This window comes from Macaca thibetana, chromosome 20, assembly GCF_024542745.1.
Source record: "Macaca thibetana thibetana isolate TM-01 chromosome 20, ASM2454274v1, whole genome shotgun sequence".
NCBI classification, from domain to species: Eukaryota; Metazoa; Chordata; class Mammalia; order Primates; family Cercopithecidae; genus Macaca; species Macaca thibetana.
This window is the reverse complement of record NC_065597.1, coordinates 46,932,963-46,953,937: the sequence shown is the minus strand read 5'-3', so window position 1 is coordinate 46,953,937 and position 20,975 is coordinate 46,932,963. Positions and strand designations below refer to the sequence as shown.

The following is a 20,975-nucleotide window of genomic DNA, read 5'->3' as shown; positions in this document are numbered from 1 at the left end:
GAAATGAACTTAGTGTTGGGGGATGGAAGCTGGATGCCTCTCAGGGGCTGACCCGCAGTGTGCTGGACTTTGGGATATAGCCAAGAGAGCTTGACACAACTTATTGCTCCAGGTTGTAGAATCCTGGAAAAGAGCTACCATGCAGCCCACACCTGGTCGACTGGAGGACCACCTTAGTGGAAAGAGGACAATCTGGGCCTCTGGCCTGCCATGTGCACAAGCATAACAATTGCTTTTGTTTAACGTGCCAATGGAATATTTGATCGATTCCAACCAGGCATTTGCATCTTGGTATCCTGTCTTAATTGCCAAAGTTTAAGTCTTTAATTTCTATGATCCTTTAGTAAAAATGAATGTATGATTTTAGGAAATTACAAAAACCAGTTGGGGCAGTCCATCCTTGCTCTTTCGTGGTCCACAGAACTTTGGACCAACTACAGCATAAAAGCTCTACATTGCGGGGCAAGACTCCTGGTTGACACTGGAGACTTTACCAAAATTTCCCCAGATTAAATGGTCCTAATTTACTAATGCCCAGTCTGAGGAGAGTCAGGAGCGACAGAGGTACTTTTCTGAAGTAGAGAGCTGTCTTTGACTTGGCACCTCCCTACAGGGTATAACAAGGCAAGCATTAATTGCAGTAGTTTGAGGTAAAATTGGCTTGGTTATGTTAACAACTAGAGGGTGAGCAATAGAGCAAGGAAAGAAGAAAGAGTAATAGAATAGATGAAAGAGTTAAATTTTTCTTAGCTTTAGTTTGGTAGGGTTTTCCCCTGGGACTATGGCCCCCAACTCTGGAGAGGGTGGCGCTTTCTTGACTCGGGTGTGACGAGTCCATCCTTTCTTCGCTGTACGAACAGCAGTCTTGGTGGTTAGCAGCACAAGGTAGAGTCTTTCCTAGAGTGGCTCGAGTTTCCTTTTTTTTCACCTTTTGATGAGAACGTGATCTTCAGGCTGGTGCTGGTTTACCAGAAATTCTAGGGGTGCTACATGTGCTAAAAGACTTTTTCGGTTTTGAGGGAAAGGAAAGTGGAAGATAAACCAAGTATATAATTTTTAAGAAATTGACCTTTTGTTTTAAATATGGGGACATCAGCAGTGGACTTCATAGTCCTCAGTGCCTTTCTACTGAGAAATTTCCTTTAGCACCTATTTTTATTAGTTTTTAGACCAAAGAAGCCAAACACCATTTTATATTTGACAATGCTTCCTATATGATTTTTATACTAGATAAGCTAAATTTCACCTTCATATTAGTATGTTTTTAATGTTAAACTTAGTTTTAATAAAACTTTGTAGACGTATTTATTCAATTTTTAAAGTCAGACCATAAGGTAAGATTTTTGTAGACATTTTTTTAACCTTTTATAATCTTTGTTACAGAGCAGGTTAGTGCTTTAAGAAAAACCCATTGTGTTTTTATTTTAATATTCAGTTCACAGAAAAACTGGATGATACCCCTTTAACTTTAGCTAATACGTTTACACACAGCATTTTCTTTACAATTAACGTTTTAAAACTTGCTTAAACCTTCAAAAAAAAAATTTTTTTTAACCTTTTAATGTAGGCAAAAATTTACATTCTTATGCCTCCTTGTAATCTTTTTACCAAAGGTATATTTTACTTTCCTTATACACTTTGGACGTAAACTGTTTTTTAAATAGTACTCAGGAGTACTGTTTAAATTATACAACATTTCTTGCATAAATTTTTTTATAACTTTTTTTTCTCTTTCATGACTTTCACAGATAATTCTTCGACCTGCTTCAACTTTCAGACTTATCACAAACATTTCTTTCTTTAAACAACCAGTTAATTTATTTCAGGACAAGAATTTACCATATAACATTCTTTTTACATAAATTCTGCCCCCTCCCCCAGTTCCCCCCGCTTTTGTTTTTCGAAGATAACCATTCTTTTCCGAAGCGAACTTCTTTTATGCCTGTGGACTAGACTGTCTAGGGCCACAAGATTAGAAGTTACTATAATACACGTTAAACTTTAACTTTTAGCAAACTTTGCTTTTGTTGAAAACCTTGTAAGTTTGGGATTTCAATTATCCTTTGCTTAGACCTTGTTTAGTTCAATAAGACCTTGTTTAGTTCAAATTAACTTAGAATTGGTATAGATGGCTTTTTTTTTTTTCCTTCAGTTACCTGGGAGGAACCATCTACAGTTCTGTCCTGAAGGGAGTTCCTCCTAGGTCTGGTTGGAACTTTGTATGGTAATTAAGATTGAGATCCCCTGTTAGGAAACCTGCTGGGTTAAGGGAATTTTCAGTGGTTAATGTTAAATCATCTTTTTTTTTCCTTAGGATACTTCTGAACCTGTGAGCTGTGCTCACAATGAGGTTTCCTCTAAAAGTTATTTTTTTACTTTCTTCTGTTAGCAAAGCAGTTGCTGCTATAGATTGAATGCATGTGGGCCATCCGTGGGTTACTGGGTTAAGGATTTTTGATATGAAGGCCTCAGTGCTTTCAGGATATGCCCTTGTTTACACTGACAACAAAGTGGTGTGGCGTGTTATAGGGTTACGGAGAATACCTTTAATTATCAATTATAGGTTTTAAATTTACCTTGGCTTTTAAAGGAATAGGGTACACTGTTTTTTTCTTAACTACTTGCATATCTCTCTGTTTCTCTCTTCCTTTCTCTCTTTCACTTTCTGTCTCTCTCTCTTTGACTTTCCTTTTGCCTCTGTCTCTTCCTTTCTCTCTCTGCCTCTGTCTTTCTCTCTCTCTCCCCTTGACTCCCTCTTTGTCTCTCTGTCTCTTCCTTTCTATCTCTTCCTCTCTCTCTTTGCCTCTTTTCCTCTGTCTCTTTCCTTTCTGTTCTCTGCTGGTCTTTCCTTGCCTCTTTCAGCTGCTTATGCTGCTGTTCTCTCAACCAGTGTGGTGGGAGGTGGGGGGAGGTCTAAAACTAGCTGTAACCAAGTGTCTATGTATGGGAACTGGTCTGGATGCCCTGGTTTACAGGTTATCTTGTGCCATACCTTTGAAACAAGGGACCTGTCCAGGCTTCCTTCTGATGGCCAACCCACCTCTAATGCTGGCCAGTCTGTCTCACACAAAGTTTTAAGTTTTCCTGGTGTCATAGTACTCCATAGTCTCCCTTAAATCCTTTCTTGAAATTTTTCAACATAGTTCCTAGTGGAGTGGGCTTACTTTGTGCCTGACCCTTGCTTCCTTGAGACAAAACACCATGCTCACACCACACACACACCACAAAACAAAGAACGGGTAAAAAGGGCACACACACACTTTTAAAGTTTACACCAAACCAGAATCAAAATCAAAATCAGAGTATCAAGGAATCCAAGCCAGGTCAAAACCAAAACCAAAGTATCAAGCAATCCAAGTCAAGTCAAAAACAAAAACCAAAATGCCAGTACAGGCACATCATGGGTGATCAGGCCACACTTCCACTCAAACGGAGTGGGCAAGTTCCAAAGACCAGTCTTACCAAGTTTCAGATGTCTGGACTCCAAGTGCCAGTTCCTTCCTGGTGTTCAGCCACTGCATTGATCCTCTGTGGGGGCCTGCCACACACTGCTCTGGCAAGGCATTCCACCAGGGCAATTGCCTACCCAGGAGTGCTGTCAGCATCTGCATTGCTCAAGCTGGCCAGAGTCCCTGCAGGGATGCTCCACAGGGCAGGCCTAAGGGGCTGCCTTGACTGTCCATTAATCACCTCACTTCATGGTCAGGGAACCAAGAAATGTAGCAGGACAAGCCGTAGACAAAACCCCTCAGACACTGAGTCAAAGAAGGAAGGGCTTTATTCGGCCGGGAGCTTCAGCAACACTCAGGTCTCCAAAAACCGAGCTCCCAGAGTGAGCAATTCCTGTCCCTTTTAAGGGCTCACAACTCTAAGGGGGTCCACTTGAGGATGTCATGATCAATTGAGCAAGCAGGGGGTACGTGACTGGGGGTTGCATGCACCGGTAATGAGAATAGAACAGAACAGGACAGGGATTTTCACAATGCTTTTCCATACCATATCTGGAGTCTATAGGTAACATAACCAGTTAGGTCAGGGGTCAATCTTTAACCAGACCCAGGGCGTGGTCCCGGGCTGTCTGCCTGTGGATTTCATTTCTGCCTTTTCGTTTTTACTTCTTTCTTTGGAGGCAGAAATTGGGCATAAGACAACATGAGGGGTGGTCTACTCCCTTACCAGCACTTTGGAAGGCTGAGGCAGGTGGATCACCTGAGGTCAGGAGTTTGAGACCAGCCTGGCCAATATGGTGAAACTCCGTCTCTACTAAAAATAAAAAATAAAAAAAATTAGCCAAGCGTAGTGGTGTGCGCCTGTAATCCCAACTATTCGGGAGGCTGAGGCAGGAGAATCGCTTGAACCCAGGAGGCAGAGGTTGCAGTGAACTGGGATCATGCCACTGCACTCCAGCCTGGGCGACAGGGCAAGACTTTGTCTCAATTAAAAAAAAAATAATTTCAACGTTTAGATTCAGGGGTATACGTACAGGCTTGTTACATGCAGCATTGCATGTTGCTGAGGTTTGGGCTGCAGATCCCATCACCCAGGTAGTGAGCATAGTACCTGTGGTGGTTTTTCTTTTTTCTTTCTCTTTTCTTTCTTTCTTTTTGTTTTTGTTTTTTTTTTTTAGAGACAGGGTCTCACTATGTTGCCCAGGCTGGTTTTGAACTCCTGAGCTCAAGCAATGTTGCCCAGGCTGGTTTTGAACTCCTGAGCTCAAGCAATCCTCCTGCCTTGGCCTCCCAAAATGCTGAGATTACAGGCGTGAGCCACTGAGCCTGGACCAATAGGTGGTTTTTCAACCCACCTCCTGCTCCCCCATCTGGTAGTCTGCAGTATCTATCGTTCCTATCTTTATGTCTATGTATAACCAATGTTTAGCTCCCACTTATAAGTGAGAACATGCAGTATTTGATTTTCTGTTCCTGTGTCAATTCACTTAGGATTATAGCCTCCAGCTGCATCCATGTTGTCTCAAAGGATGTGATTCATTCTTTTTTATGGTGGCGTAGTATTCCATGGTGTATATGTACCACATTTTCTTATCCAATCCACCATTGATGGACACCTAGGTTGATTCCATGTCTTTCTATTGTGAATAGTGCTGTGATGAATATATGAGCATGTATCTTTTTGGTAGAACAGCTTATATTCTTTTGGATATATGGCCAGTAATGAGATTGCTGGGTTGAATAGTAGCCCTGTTTTATATTCATTGAGAAATCTTCAAACTGCTTTCCACAGTGGCTGGACTAATTTACATTCCCACCAGCCAACAGTGTATAAGCGTTCCTTTTTCTGCATAGCCTCACCAGCATCTGTTACTGTCTTTTTAATAATAGCATTCTGACTGGTGTGAGATGGTATCTCATTGTGGTTTATGATTTGTATTTCTCTGGTGATTAGTGATAATGAACTTTTGTTTCAAATTTTTTTGGCTACTTATATGTCTTCTTTTGAGAAGTGTCTGTTTATGTCCTTTACCTACTTTTTTAATGGGGTTATTTGTTTTTTGCTTGTTGATTTGTTGACGTTCGTTATAGATTCTGGATTTCAGACCTTTATCAGATGTGGTTTGCAAATATTTTCTCCCATTCTGTAAGTTTTCTGTTTACTCTGTTGATAGTTTCTTTTGCTCTACAGAAACTCTTTAGTTTAATTAGTTCCCACTTGTTGCTTTTGTTTTTGTTGCAGTTGCTTTTGAGGACTTAGCCAAAAGTTTTTTGCCAAGACCGGTGTTGAGAAAGTATTTCCTAGGTTTTCTTCTACGATTTTAATAGTTTGAGGGCTCACATTTAAATCTTTAATCCATGTGATTTAAGTCTTTAATCACATTTAAATGTTTAGTACACCTTGAGTTGATTTTTGTGTAAGGTGTAAGGAAGGGATTCAGTTTCATTCTTCTGCATATGGATAACCAGTTATCTCCACAGTATTTATTGAATAGGGAGTTCTTTCCTCATTGCTTGCTTCATAGTCTTTATTGAAGATCAGGTGGTTGTAGGTGGGTGGCTTTATTTCTGGGCTCTCTGTTCTATTCCATTGGTCTATGTGTCTGTCTTTGTACCTATAGCCTCATACTATAGATACAAATACCTATAGTTTTGGTTACTATAGCCTCATATTTGGGTGGTGTGATGCCTCCAGCTTCGTTATTTTTGCTTAGGATTGCTTTGGCTATTCAGGCTCTTTTTTTGGTTCCATATTAATTTTAGAATAGTTTTTTCTAATTCTGTGAACAATGGCATTGGTAGTTTGATACAAATAGCATCGAATCTGTAAATTGCTTTGAGCAGTGTGGTCATTTTAACAATATTGATTCTTCCAATCCATGAGCATGGAATACTTTTCCATTTATTTGTGTCATCTCTGATTTCTTTCAATGGTGTTTTGTGTTTTTCTTTGTAGAGAACTTTCACCTCCTTGGTTAGCTGTGTTCCCAGGTACTTCATTTTTTGTGTCTGCCTGTAGTTCTGTGTGTTTTTAAAATTTTTGTCAATGGTTCTCTTTGACCTGTAATTAACGCATTATATGAAGATGAAACCAGTTTGTCCTGATACCTGAACAGCTTGTCATAATTCTTTGCCAATAGTCAAATTCTTCACGTGGTCTCTCTAAACACATATTGGCCATTGATGGTGTCAATGCCTGATATGTATAAGGGATGGGGTGGGGAAGAAAGTGTAGAGGAATTACGGGAAGTCAAGTGTGGATTGGACGCCACTTCTCTGTTTTGGGTGTGTGGTCAGAACCACATGAGGAAGGCTGGCTGGTCAAATCCCCCACCCCACACAAGTACACGCACATTACCGTTAAGAGTAATAGATGCTTAAACTGGGTCAGTCTGGGAGTTATGAGAACAAGTGGGAGGGGCACCCACAGAAAGGCGATAGGGAAGTCTTCCTGGAGGAAGTGGCAGCTAAGCCAAGGCCTGAGGCAGAAGCACAAGAAAAGTGAAAGGGGTGTGGGGAAGCAAAGGGCCAGAGGAGGGAGATAGAATGGAACGGAATATGGGTCAGAATATGGGTGTATGGAGGTGGGAGGAGTGGTGGGAGAAAACAGGAAGAAGAGTAGGTGTGGTTTATCCCAGACATGCAGGGCTTGTTCAACATCCCACATATCAATATTGCAGAAATGGACAAGCTGATCCTGAAGTTCATATGGAAACAGAAGGGACCCATATGTTAGACTTATACCTAAATATTTCATGGCCTTTGCCACTATTGTAAATTGTACTGGTTTTTAAATTTAAATTTTCAATTGTTCAATGATATAGAAATACAACTGGCTGGGCCCAGTGACTCACACCTGTAATCCCAGCACTTTGGGAGGCTGAAGCAGCTGGATCACCTGAGGTCGGGATTTTGAGACCAGCCTGATCAACATGGAGAAGCCCTGTTGCTACTAAAAATACAAAATTAGCCGGGTGTGGTGACACGTGCCTGTAATCCCAGTTACTTGGGAGGCTGAGGCAGGAGAATTGCTTGAACCCGGGAGGCAGAGGTTATGGTGAGCCGAGATCATGCCATTGCACTCCAGCCTGGGCAACAAGTGCGAAACTCCGTCTAAAAAAAAAAAGAAGAAGAGATACAACTGATTCTTACATATTGATCTTGTATTGAAAACAATCTTAGAAAAGGGGAACAAAGTTGGAGGGTTCACACTTTACAATTCAAAACTTACAAAGCCATAGAGCCAGAAAATAAATTAGTGGTTTCCAGGGGCTGGAGGTTGGATTGGGGATTGGAAGTACTGCAAACAGATACAAAATTTCTTTCTGGTAAGATGGAAATGTTCTGGAGGTAGTGGTGATGATTACACAACATTGTGAATGTATTAAAACCCAGTGAACCTTATACTTTAAAATGGTAAAGTTTATGGTCTGTACATTTAATCTAAATTATAAAAACTACTTTGAAGAAAACAATGTGATTCACCATAACAGCAGATTAAAGAAGAAAAAACATGTAACCACCTGAACAGATATAGAACTAGAATTTGACAACATACAACATCCTTTCATGATTAAAAATACTCTCAGTGAGCTAGGAACTGAAGGGAACTGCCTCAACCTGAAAAAAGAGCATTTACAAAAATTCTCTAGCAAGCAGTACACTTAAAGTGAAAGAGAATGCTTTTCACCTAAAATTGGAAACAAGGCAAGAATATCTACTTTTATAATTCCTATTCAACATTGTACTGGAAGACCTAGCCAATGCAATAAAGCAAGAAAAAAAATACAGAGAGGAAAGGAAGAAATAAAACCATCTCTATTTAAAGATGTTACAATTGCATGGAAAATGCCAAAGAATCTATAAAAAAGCTATGATAATAGGTTTTTTCAGTAAGTTCTCAGGATATAAGAGCAACATATAAAAACCAGTTGTATTTCTATAATATAATTGAACAACTGGAAATTTAAATTAAAAAGTACCATTTACAATAGCATAAAATACCATGAAATATTTAGGTATAAATCAAATGAAACATGTATGATAACTTTATGCTGAAAACTACAAAACACTAATGAGAGAAATAAAAGATCTAAATAAATGGAGGGATACACTGTGGTCATGGATTCGAATATTGGAGTTCCAATATTGTTAAGGTGTCAGTTCTTCCTGAGTTGATCTACAGATTCAATGCAGTAAAAATCCTGGATAATATTCCATTGTGCACATGGGAGTGCAGTTTATCTCTTCAGTATACTGATTTCCTTTCCTTTGGCAATATACCCAGCACTAGGATTGCTGGATCATATGGTAGTTCCATTTTTAGTTTTCTTGAGGAGCCTCCATACTGTTCTCTGTAGTGGCTTTACTAATTTACTTTCCCACCAACAGTGCATGAGGGTTCCTCTTTCTCTGCATCTTTGCCAGCATCCATCATTATTTGTCTTTTCGATAAAAGCCCTTTTAACTGGAATGAGATGATATTTCATTGTGGTTTTCATTTGCATTTTTCTAGTACACAAAAGAATATTATTCAGCCATAAGACGAATGATGTCTTGTGATCTGCCATAACAGGATTGGAACTGGAGGACATTATGTTAAGTAAAACAACCCGGGCACAGAAAAACAAATATTGCATGTTCTCATTCATGTGTAGGAACTAAAAAAAAATGGATCTCATGAAGGTAGAGAGTAGAATGATGGTTACTAAAGACTGGGAAGGGTAGTGAGGAGGATGGGTTAAAGAGGGGATGGTTAATGGGTACAAAAATACAGTTAGGAAAAATAAGACCTAGTGTTTGGTAGCACAGTAGGGTGACTATAGTTAACAATAATTTATTGTATATTTCAAAATAACTACAAGAGTGGAATTGGAATGTTCCCAGCAAAAGAAATGATAAATGCTTGAGGTGATGGATATACCAGTTACCCTGATTTGATCATCACACACTGTATGCTTGTATCAAAATATCACATGTTCCCTATAAATATGTGCAATTATTATGTATACATGAAAAAGTAAAAATCCTGAAAGTATAATTTGCAGAATTTAGCCAATTCTAAAATGCATATAAAAATAAAAAAATTGAGTATCCAAAAGAATTTTGAAAAGAATCTTGATACAAACCATTAAGTAGCTGTCACTTTTTATTTATTTAATTTTTAAAAATTAGATCAATATTTTATTATTTTTTAACTTTTACTTTAGGTTTGAGGGTACACGTGAAAGTTTGTTATATAGGTAAACGCATGTCATGGGAGTTTGTTGTACAGAGTATTTCATCACTCAGGTATTAAGCCTAGTACCCAATGGTTATTTTTTCTGCTCCTGCCTCCTCCCAACTTCCACCCTCAAGTAGACCCCAGTGTCTGTTGTTTCCTTCTTTGTGTTCATAAGTTCTTATTGTTTAGCTCCCACTAATAAGTGAGAACATGCAGTATTTGTTTTTCTGTTCCTGTATTAATTTGCTAAGGATAATGGCCTCCAGCTTCATCCATGTTCCCACAAAAGACATGATCTTGCTATTTCTTTATGGCTGCATAGTATTCCATGGTGTATATGTACCACATTTTTTAAAATCCTATTTGTCATTGGTGGGCATTTAGGTTGATTCCATGTTTTGCTGTTGTGACTAGAACTGCAATAAATATTCATGTGCATGTGTGTTTAATAGTAGGATCATTTATATTCCTGTGGGTATATCCCTAGTAATGGGATTGCTGGGTAGAATGGTAGTTCTGCTTTTAGCTCTTTGAGGAGTTGCCATACTGCTTTCCCCAAATGGTTGAGCTAATTTACCACTCCCACTAACAGTATAAGTGTTCCCTTTTCTCCACAACCTCACCAGCATCTATTTTTTTACTTTTACTAATAGCCATTCTAACTGGTGTGAGATGGTATCTCCTTGTGGTTTTGATTTACATTTCTCTAATGATAATGATATTGAGCTTTTTTTATATATGCTTGTTGGCTGCATGTATTTTGAAAAGTGTTGCCGGGTGCGGTGGCTCAAGCCTGTAATCCCAGCACTTTGGGAGGCCGAGACAGGCGGGTCAGGAGATCGAGACCATCCTGGCTAACATGGTGAAACCCCGTCTCTACTTAAAAAAATACAAAAAACTAGCCGGGCGGGGCAGTGGGCGCCTGTAGTCCCAGCTACTCGGGAGGCTGAGGCAGGAGAATGGCGTGAACCCGGGGAACAGAGGTTGCAGTGAGCCCAGATCGTGCCACTGCACTCCAGCCTGGGCGACAGAGCGAGACTCCGTCTCAAAAAAAAAAAAAAAAAAAAAAAAAAAAAGAAAAGTGTCTGTTCGTTTCCTTTTCCCACGTTTTAATGGAGTTGTTTTTCTCTTGTAAATTTGTTTAAGTTCCCTCTAGATGCTGGATTTTAGACCTTTGTTGGATGCATAGTTTGTGAATATTTTCTCTAATTCTGTAGGTTGTCTGTTTACTTTGTTGATAGTTTCTTTTGCTGTGCAGAAGCTCTTATATTTAATTAGATCCCATTTGTCAATTTTTGCTTTTGTTGAGATTGCTTTTGGTGTCTTTGTCAGGAAATCTTTTCCTATTCCTGTGTCTAGGATGGTATTGCCTAGGTTGTCTTCCAGGGTTCTTATAGTTTTGGGTTTTACATTTAAGTCTTTAGTCTATCTTGAGTTTATTTTTGTATATGGTGTAAGGAAGGGGTCCAGCTTCAGTCTTCTGCATATGGCTAGCCAGTTATCCTAGCACCATTTGTTGAATAGGAAGTGTTTTCCCCATTGCTTATTTTTGTCAAAGATCAGATGGTCATAGGTGTATGGCCTTATTTCTGGGCTCTCTATTCTGTTCCATTGGTCTATGGGCCTGTTTTTGTACCAGTACCATGCTGTTTTGGTTACTGTAGCCCTGTAGTATAGTTTGAAGTCAGGTAATGTTATGCCTCCTTCTGTGTTCTTTTTACTTAGGATTGCCTTGGTTATTCAGGTTCTTTTTTGATTCCATATGAATTTTAAAATAGTTTTTCCTGGTTCTGTGAAGAATGTCATTGGTAGCTTAATAGTAATAGCACTGAATCTATAAATTGCTTTGGGAAGTGTGTCCATTTTAATGATATTGATTCTTCCTATCCATGAGCATGAGATGTTTTACCATTTTTTTGGTGTCATCTCTGATTTCTTTGAACAGTGTTTTGTAACTCTCACTGTACAGATCTTTCACCTCCCTGGTTAGCTGTATTCCTAGTTATTTTATTCTTTTTTGGGCAACCGTGAATAGGATTGCCTTCCTGATTTGGCTCTCAGCTCTTGTTCGTGTATAGGAGTGCTAGTGATTGTTGTACATCGATTTTGTATCCTGAAACTTTGTTGAAGCTATTTGTCAGCTGATGGAGCTCCTGGGCCAAGACTATGGGGTTTTCTAAATATGGAATCATGTTGTCTGCAAACAGGGATAGTTTGACTCCCTTTCTTCCTATTTGTATGCCCTTTTTTCTTTCTCTTGCCTGATTGCTCTGGCTAGAACTTCCAATACTATGTTGAATAGGACTAGTGAGCAAAGGCATCTTTGTTTTGTGATGGCTTTCAAGGGGAATGCTTTTGTCCATCCAGTATGATATTGGCTGTGGGTTTGTTGTAGATGGCTCTTATTATTTTGAGGTATGTTCCTTCAACACCTGGTTTATTGAGAATTTTTAACATAAAGGGGTGTTGAATTTTATTAAAGCCTTTTCTTCATCTATTGAGATAATCATGTGGTTTTTGTCTTTAGTTCTGTTTATGTGATGAATCATATTTATTGATTTGCATATGTTGAACCAACTTTGCACCCCGGGGATGAAGCCTACCTGATCACAGTGGATTAGATTTTTGATGTGCTGCTGGATTTGGTTTGCAGGTATTGTGTTGAGGATTTTTGCATTAGTGTTCATCAAGAATATTGGCCTGAAATTTTCTTTTTTTGTTAAGCTGACACTTTTTAGTTTGATGCTACCCCATTTGTCTGGTTTGCTTTTGTTGCCTGTGCTTTTGGGGTCATATCCAAAATATCATTGCTCAAAAGCTTGATGGTCAAGAAGCTTTTCCCTTTGTTTTCTTCTAGTAGTTTTATAGTTTCAGGTCTTGTGTTTAAGTCTTTAATCCATTTGAGTTGATTTTGTATATGGTTTGGGATAAAGATCTAGTTTAATCCTTTTGAATATGAATATCCAGTTCTCCCCACACCATTTGTTGAAGAGACTGTCCTTTCTCCTTTGCATATTCTTGGCATCATTATTGAGGATCAATTGACCATAAATGTATAGTTTTATTTCTAGCCTCCCTGTTCTGTTCCGTTGGTTGATGTGTCTGTTTTTATGCCACCACCTTGCTGTTATGATTACTAGAGCTTTCTTGACACAGTATGTTTTGAGATCAGGAATTGTGATGCCTCCAGTATTTTTTTCCTGAGGATTGCTTTGGGTATTTGGGGTCTTTTGTGGTTCTATATAAATTTTAATTTTTTTTCTATTTTTGTAAAAAAATGCCATTGGGATTTTGATACGGATTGTACTGAATCAGAATATTGCATTAATACTCCAATCCATGAACATAAGATATCTTTCCATTTATTTTTGTCTTGTTTAACTTCCTTCATCAATGTTTTATAGTTTCAGTGTACATGTTTTTCACCTCTCTGGTTAAATTTACTCTTAGGTATTTTTTTTGATGCTATTGTAAATGAGATTGTTTCTTGATTTCTTTTTCAGACAGTTCATTGTTAGTGTATAGAAGCACTATTGATTTTTGACATTGATTTTGTAACCTGTAACTTTACTGAATTTATTCATTAGTTCTAGTAGTTCTTTTTTGGTGGAGTCTTTAGGGTTTTTTATATATATATATATACACACACACACATATATATTTATATGTATATCATTTTAAGTGTAAACAGAGATAAATTTCCTTTTTTATATTTGATTTGGGTCTCTTTCATTTATTTTTCTTGCCTAATTGCTGTGACCAGGACTTCCAGTACTGTGTTACGTAGAAGTAGTGAGAGTAGGCATCCTTGCCTTTTTCCTCATATTAGTGGTAAAACTTTCAATTTTTCACCATTGAGTATGATGTTTGTTGTGGGCTTGTCATATATGGCCTTTATCATATTGAGGTACATTCCTTCTGTAGCGAACTTATTGAGAGTTTGTATCATAAAAGAATGTTGAATTTTGTCAAATGCTTTTTTTTTTTTTTTTGGTGTGTGTATATTGAGATGATCATGTGGTTTTAGTCCTTCATTCTGTTAATGTGACATGTCACATTAATTGATTTGCATATGTGGAATCATCCTTGCATCTTGCATCCCAGGGATCAATCACACTTGATCATGGTTATTATCTTTTTTTAACAGAGTCTCGCTCTGTCGCCCAGGCTGGAGTGCAGTGGTGTGATCTCGGCTCACTGCAAGCTCCACCTCCTGGGTTCACGCAATTCTCCTGCCTCAGCCTCTTGAGTAACTGGGACTACAGGTGCCCACCACCATGCCCGGCTAATTTTTTTTTTTTTTTTTTTTGGTATTTTTAGTAGAGACGGGGTTTCACTGTGTTAGCCAGGATGGTCTTGATCTCCTGACCTCGTGATCCGCTCATCTCACCCTCCCAAAGTGCTGGGATTACAGGCGTGAGCTACCGCGCCTGGCCAGTTATTATCTTTTTAATGTGCTATCAAATTCAGTTTGCTAGTATTTTGTTGAAGATTTGTCCGTTTATGTTCATCAGGGATATTGACCTGTAATTACGTCTTGTAGAATTTTTGTCTGGCTTTGGTATCAGGGTAATGCTGGACTCATAAAATAAATTTGGAAGTGTTCCTTGCTCTTCAATTTTTTTTACGTGAGTTTGAAAAGGATTGACATTAATTCTTTTTTTTTTTTTTTTTTTTTGAGATGGAGTTTTGCTCTTGTAGCCCAGGCTGGAGTGCAATGGCACAATCTTGGCTTACTGCAACCTCTGCCTCCTGGGTTCAAGTGATTCTCCTGCCTCAGCCTCCCAAGTAACTGGTATTACAGGTGCTCACCACCATGCCCGATTAATTTTTGTATTTTTAGTAGAGACAAGGTTTCACCATGTTGGCCAGGCTGATCTTGAACTCCTGACCTTAAGTTATCCACCCACCCTGGCCTCCCAAAGTGCTGGGATTACAGGCATGAGCCACTGCGCCTGGCAACATTAATTCTTTAAATGTTTGCATTCACCTATGAAGCATCAGGTCCTGGGCTTTTCTTTGTTGGGAGGTTTTTGATTACTGGTTCAATGTCTTCACTTATTACTGGTCTTTTCAGATTTTTAAATTTCTTCTTGACTCAGTCCTGGTAGGTTGTATTTTTCTAGAATTTTATCCATTTATTCCAGTTTATCTAATTTTTTGGTATTAAATTGTTCATAGTTATCTCTCATGATCCTTTGTAACACCTCCTCTTTCATTTCTGATTTTACTTACTTGAGTTTTTTTTTTTTTTTTTCTTTAGTTTAGCTAAAGGTTTGTCAATTTCATTTATCTTTTTAAAAAAGCAACTCTGGCTAGGTGTGGTGGCTGACAGCTGTAATCCCAGCACTTTGGAGGCTGAGGTGAGGGAATCGCTTGAACCCAGGAGTTTGAGACCAGCCGGGGCAACATAGTGAGACTCCACCTTTATAAAAAATAAATAAAAAAGTAACTCTCAGTTTTATTGACATTTTCTATTATTTTTCTAGCCGCTATTTGATTTATTTCTGGTTTGATCTGTATCATTTATTTCTTATGCTGACTTTGAGTTTAGTTTTTTTTCTTTTTCTATTTCCTTGATGTGTAAAGTTAAGTTGTTTCCTTCCTTCTTTCCTTCCTTCCTTCCTTCCTTCCTTCCTTCCTTCCTTCCTTCCTTCCATCAAAATTAAAGTGAAATTGTGTTTTTTATTTTTATTATAAATGGAATGCAACATCATGTAGAAATCAGAAAACACAAACATGTTATAAGAATAAAACAAAAAATTTCCATACCACCAGAAATGATCAATCAATATTTAGGTGATTTTTAATGTAGGTGTTTAACTCTATGAACTTCCCTCTTAAATCTGCTTCTTCTGCATCCAATAAGTTTTGGTATGTTATGTTTTCATCATCATTTTTCTTAAGATATTTCTTGATTTCTCTTTTGATTTCTTCTTTGACCCACTGGTTGTTCAGCAATTTGTTGTTTAATTTTCACCTATTTTTGACTTTTAAAATTTTCCTCTTGTTGATTTCTAGTGTCATAACCATTGGGTCAGAAAAAATACTTGATATGATTTGTTTATCTATTTATTTTTTTAAAATTTATTTTTGATAGAGTCTTGCTCTGTCACCCAGGTGCAGTGGCAAAATCTTGGCTCACTGCAACCTCCACCTCCCAGGTTCAAGCAATTCTCCTGCCTCAGCCTCCTGAATAGCTGGAATTACAGGTGGCCGCCACCAAGCGTGGCTAATTTTTGTATTTTTAGTAGAGACGGGGTTTCACCATATTGGTCAGGCTGGTCTTGACCACCTGACCTCAGGTGATCTGTCCACCTTGGCCTCCCAGAGTGCTAGGATTATAGGCGTGAGCCACTGTGCCTGGCCAATACTTGATATGATTTAAATCTTGAATTTCTTAAGACTTGTTTTGTGGCCTAACATATGATCTACTTAGAAAATGTTCCAGGCCGGGTGCGGTGGCTCAAGCCTGTAATCCCAGCACTTTGGGAGGCCGAGATGGGTGGATCACGAGGTCAGGAGATCGAGACCATCCTGGCTAACATGGTGAAACCCCATCTCTACTAAAAAAATACAAAAAACTAGCCGGGCGAGGTGGCGGGCGCCTGTAGTCCCAGCTACTCGGGAGGCTGAGGCAGGAGAATGGCGTGAACCCGGGAGGCGGAGCTTGCAGTGAGCCGAGATCCGGCCACTGCACTCCAGCCTGGGCGACAGAGCGAGACTCCATCTCAAAAAAAAAAAAAAAAAGAAAATGTTCCACATGTGCTTGAAAAGACTGTGTATTCTGCTGCTACTGAATGGAATGTTCTGTAAATGTCTGTTAGATCTATCTGGTCTATAGTATTGTCCAAGTCTGTTGTTTCCTTATTGATTTTCTGTCTCTCTGAACTATTGTTGCAAGTGGGATATTGAAGTTCCCTACTATTATTAGAATATAATAATGATAATACTATTATTGTATTGCTGCCTACTTCTCCCTTCAGTTCTAGTAATATTAGCTTTATGTATTTAGGTGCCGTGATGTTGAGTACATATATCTTCACAATTGTTATATTCTTTTGATTAATTGACTTATTTATCATTATATGATGACTTTCTTTGTCTCTTGTGGCAGTTTTAAGGAAAGATCTATTTTTTCTGATATAAGCATAGTTCTCCCTGATCTCCCTTGGTTATCATTTGCATGGAATATCTTTTGCCATCCTTCCACTTTCAGCCTATGTGTGATCTTAAATCTAAATTGAGTTTCTTATAGGCAGCATATAGTTGGATTTTACAAAATCCATTCAGCCACTCTATGTCTTTTGACTGGAGAATCTAATCCATTTACATATAAATTAATGATTGGCAGGTAAGGGACTATTATTGCTATTTTGTTTATTGTTTTCTGACTGCTTTGTAGTTCCTTTGTTCCATTCTTCCTTCCTCTCTTGCTGTCTTCCTTTGTGATTTGATTTTTTTTGTTGTTAATATGTTTTGATTCCTTTTTCTATGTTTGGTGTATCTACCACAGTTTTTTTTTTTTTCTTTGTGGATACCATGAGGCTTACATAAAACATCTTTTAGTTATAACAGTCTATGCCAAGCTAATAACAACTTTGACCACATACAAAAACTCGACCCTTTAACTTCTCCTCCCCACACATTTTACATTAATGTCACACTTTATCAATTAATTTGCAATAAAGGTGCAAAGATGGTTTAAGAGTTTTTCACCAAACGGTTCTCGAACAATTGGACATTCATAGTAAAAAAATAAAAATAAACTTCTATTGATACCTCACGCCATATAAAAATTAATTCAAAATAAGGAATTTCTTTAAAAGTTTAACATATGGTTATCATACCAGCAACTTCCCTCCTAAGGATTTTTTTTTTTTTTTTTTTTGAGACAGAGTCTCACTCTGTTGCCCAGGCTAGAGTGCAGTGGCATGATCTTGGCTCACTGCAAGCTCCGCCTCCTGGGTTCACTCCATTCTCCTGCCTCAGCCTTCCAAGTAGCTGGGACTACAGGCGCCTGCCACCATGCCTGGCTAATTTTTCTATATTTGGTAGAGACAGAGTTTCACTGTATTAGCCTGGATGGTCTTGATCTCCTGACCTCGTGATCAGCCTCCCAAAATGCTGGGATTACCGGTGTGAGCCACTGCGCCCAGCCTCCTAAACCTTTACTTAAGAGAAATGAAAACAGATGTCCACATGAAAACCTGTATGCAAACGTTTCTGGTCGCTCTATTAATAATCATCCCTTAGAAAAAACCAACATGTCCTTCAACTAAGAAATGGATAAACCAACTGTGGCACGCCTATACAATGGGAATACTAATCAGCAATAAAAGAGAGCAAATTACTAATACATGCGACAACACAGATGAATCTTAAATGCATTATTGTAGGTGAAAGAAGCCAAATTAAAAAGGCCACATACAATATAATTCTATTTATATGACATTCCAGAAAAGCCAATAAGAGCAGAAAACAGTTGAGTGGTTGCCAGATGTTGGTAGTTGGAGGGGAGAGATTGACTATGATGGGGCAGAAGGGAATATTTTGGGGATGAAGAAGCTATTTTCTGTTTTGACTGTGGTGTTGGTTATATGACTTTATTGTTTTTGAGACAGAGTCTTGCTCTGTTGCCCAGGCTGGAGTGCAACCTTCACCTCCTGGGTTCAAGCAATTCTCCTGCCTCAGCCTCCCAAGTAGCTGGATTACAGTCACCATGCCCAGCTAATTTTTGTATTTTTAGTAGAGATGGGGTTTCACCATGATTTCCAGGCTGGTCTCAAACTCCTGACCTCAGGTGATCCACCCACTGGCCTCTCAAAGTGCTGGGAGGCATCCAGCCAGTTATATGACTTTGTATGTTTGTCAAAACTCATAAAACTATGTACTAAAAGCCTGAATTTTATTGTATGTAAACTCTTCCCCAATAAATCTGACCTAAAAAACAATAAAAATTCTGTTGACTTTAGGATAAAGCTTAAATGCCTGTATTGAATTATCAATGAATCATCCCTCAATGGTGTATGAGGCAGAAATCACTTTGCAGAGCCGTGGCATGATGTCCCCTGCACATTCCCTTCCTAGAACTTGTCCCAGTTTGAAATTGCTGTACACATCTCCCTGTTAATCCATCGATTACTCTCCTCCCCTCCACCTGGCTGCACTGAGCTCAGGCCCTGGAAGGCGCTGTTTCTCTATTACCCAGCTGTGTGCTTAGCAATAACACGTTTGGTGAATGAATGAATGAATGAATGAATGGGTGATTAAATAGGTGAATTTTATGGATGAATTCTACATATCGACCTTGAAGATATTCGAAACATCTTTTTACTTGTAGGTAAACAGCATTTCTTAATATCACAACAAATATTCCTGGGTAGCAATAGTTATTTTTAATCTAAGCCAGTTATTAGCCTTATTAGAGTGCCAACTTTGACTTTTTACCCCCCCTAAGATTCCTAATATATTGAAAGGGTGGTATTCTGTCTGCTCTTCTAGAATTTTCTATCTGTATTTTCCAACCCAAATCCTTCTTTGCTGCCTTAATAATCTCCCAGGAATACCATCTGGGGTAAATCCTCACGCACTGCTCATTGACTCTACTATAGGCTTCTTTATTCTTTATCTTTTAAATTATTAAAAACATATATATATATATGTTTTTATCTTTTAAATTATTAAAAACATATATATATATGTGTATACATATATATACACACACACTTAGAGGTTGGGGTCTTGCTCTGTTGCCCAGGCTGGAGTGCAATGGTGACAAAGCTCACTACAGCCTTAAACTCCTTGGCTCAAGGGATCCTCCCACTTCAGCCTCCTGAGTAGCTGGGATTACAGGCAGAAACCACTCTGCCAGGCTTATTATATAGGTTCCTTTAGCTGGTAGCACATTCAAATGATAATTTATCATGAACCATATAGAAGATCACATCTTCTCCAGAGGGATTCTCCAGCAGACATAACTTTTCTTCACAGAGAGAAAACCCCCACATCTGCTTTAGGTGGGAAGAGGTGTGTGATTATGGCCCTGTCTCTTTCAGATCGGCGCCTACTTCGGGGCCTCCCTCTGCTCCGTGGATGTGGACAGCAACGGCAGCACTGACCTTGTCCTCATCGGCGCCCCCTATTACTATGAGCAGACCCGAGGGGGCCGGGTGTCTGTGTGCCCCTTGCCCAGGGCGGTGAGTGGTGATGGGACCTGGGCTGGGTGGGGCCCGGTGTGGGTGGCGGGGTCGCCTGAGTTTGGGCCTGATACTGTTTGTGTTTAGCAGAGGGGTCGGTGGCAGTGTGATGCTGTTCTCTACGGGGAGCAGGGCCAACCCTGGGGCCGCTTTGGGGCAGCCCTAACAGTGCTGGGGGATGTGAATGGAGACAAGCTGACGGATGTGGCCATTGGGGCCCCAGGAGAGGAGGACAACCAGGGTGCTGTTTACCTGTTTCATGGAACCTCAGGATTTGGCATCAGCCCCTCTCATAGCCAGGTGAGACCTGATCACTGTCCTTGTCATGACAGTAGCCTCTTTGTTGATCTTTCTCCTTCTAATTCAGTGTGCCCACAGCTGCTAGATAAGTTCTCACAGTACTCCTTTCAGAACCTTCAAAAATAATAACATGTGACTGGGCCTGGTGGCTCATGCCTGTAATCCCAGCACTTTGGAAGGCTGAGTTGGGAGGATTGTTTAAGCCCAGGAGTTCAAGACCAGTCAGGGCAATATAGTGAGAACCCATCTCTCCAAAAAAAAGAGAAAAAGAATTAGCCAGGTGTGGTAGCACACACCCATGGTCTCAGCTACTCTGGAGGCTGAGGCCGGAGGATTGCTTAAGCCTGGGAGGTTGAGGCTGCAGTGAGCCCTGGTCACACCACTGTATTCCAGCAGCTGGAGTGACAGAGTCAGACTTGCACGTGCATGCACACACACACACACACACACACACTTCACAAAAATCTCAAAGACTCTTAGTTCCGGATTGATTATTTCTACAGCAATAGGAGGTACATAATAGCCTCATCACTCCCACTTTGTAGATGAGTAGAGCAAGGCCCAGCGATGGCACATGGCAAGCTAGCAGTATTGGGATGCAGGCATTCCTTTCTTCTGAATCTTGGTCCTGGTAAGGTGACCAAGAGCTCTAGTTTGCCTAGCTCTGTCCCAGATTTAGCACTGAAATCCCACATCCTGGGAAACCTATGAGGTTGGCCACCTTACAGTATTGCACACTTCACAGATGTGGAGTTGTGCAGTCACACGTGCCGCTCTTTCAGAAGGACCCTGTGCTTGGCTTCA

General features: G+C 39.5%; 2 protein-coding genes across 3 annotated transcripts in view; one reads left to right on the top strand and one right to left on the bottom strand.

Annotated features, from left to right (window-relative positions):
- The window catches only part of VKORC1 (vitamin K epoxide reductase complex subunit 1), a 502,856-nt gene that overhangs the window by 223,679 nt on the left and 258,202 nt on the right, over window positions 1-20,975 (bottom strand). The gene's annotated exons all lie outside the window — the stretch shown is intronic.
- The window catches only part of LOC126944175 (integrin alpha-M), an 80,827-nt gene that overhangs the window by 29,327 nt on the left and 30,525 nt on the right, over window positions 1-20,975 (top strand). The window contains exons 13-14 of one of the 2 annotated variants that reach the window (XM_050773444.1): window positions 19,731-19,871; window positions 19,959-20,171. In XM_050773444.1, the coding sequence (XP_050629401.1) occupies window positions 19,731-19,871; window positions 19,959-20,171 (354 nt within the window). The remainder of the gene's footprint in view (window positions 1-19,730; window positions 19,872-19,958; window positions 20,172-20,975) is intronic. The other variant, XM_050773445.1, reaches the window with a different exon arrangement.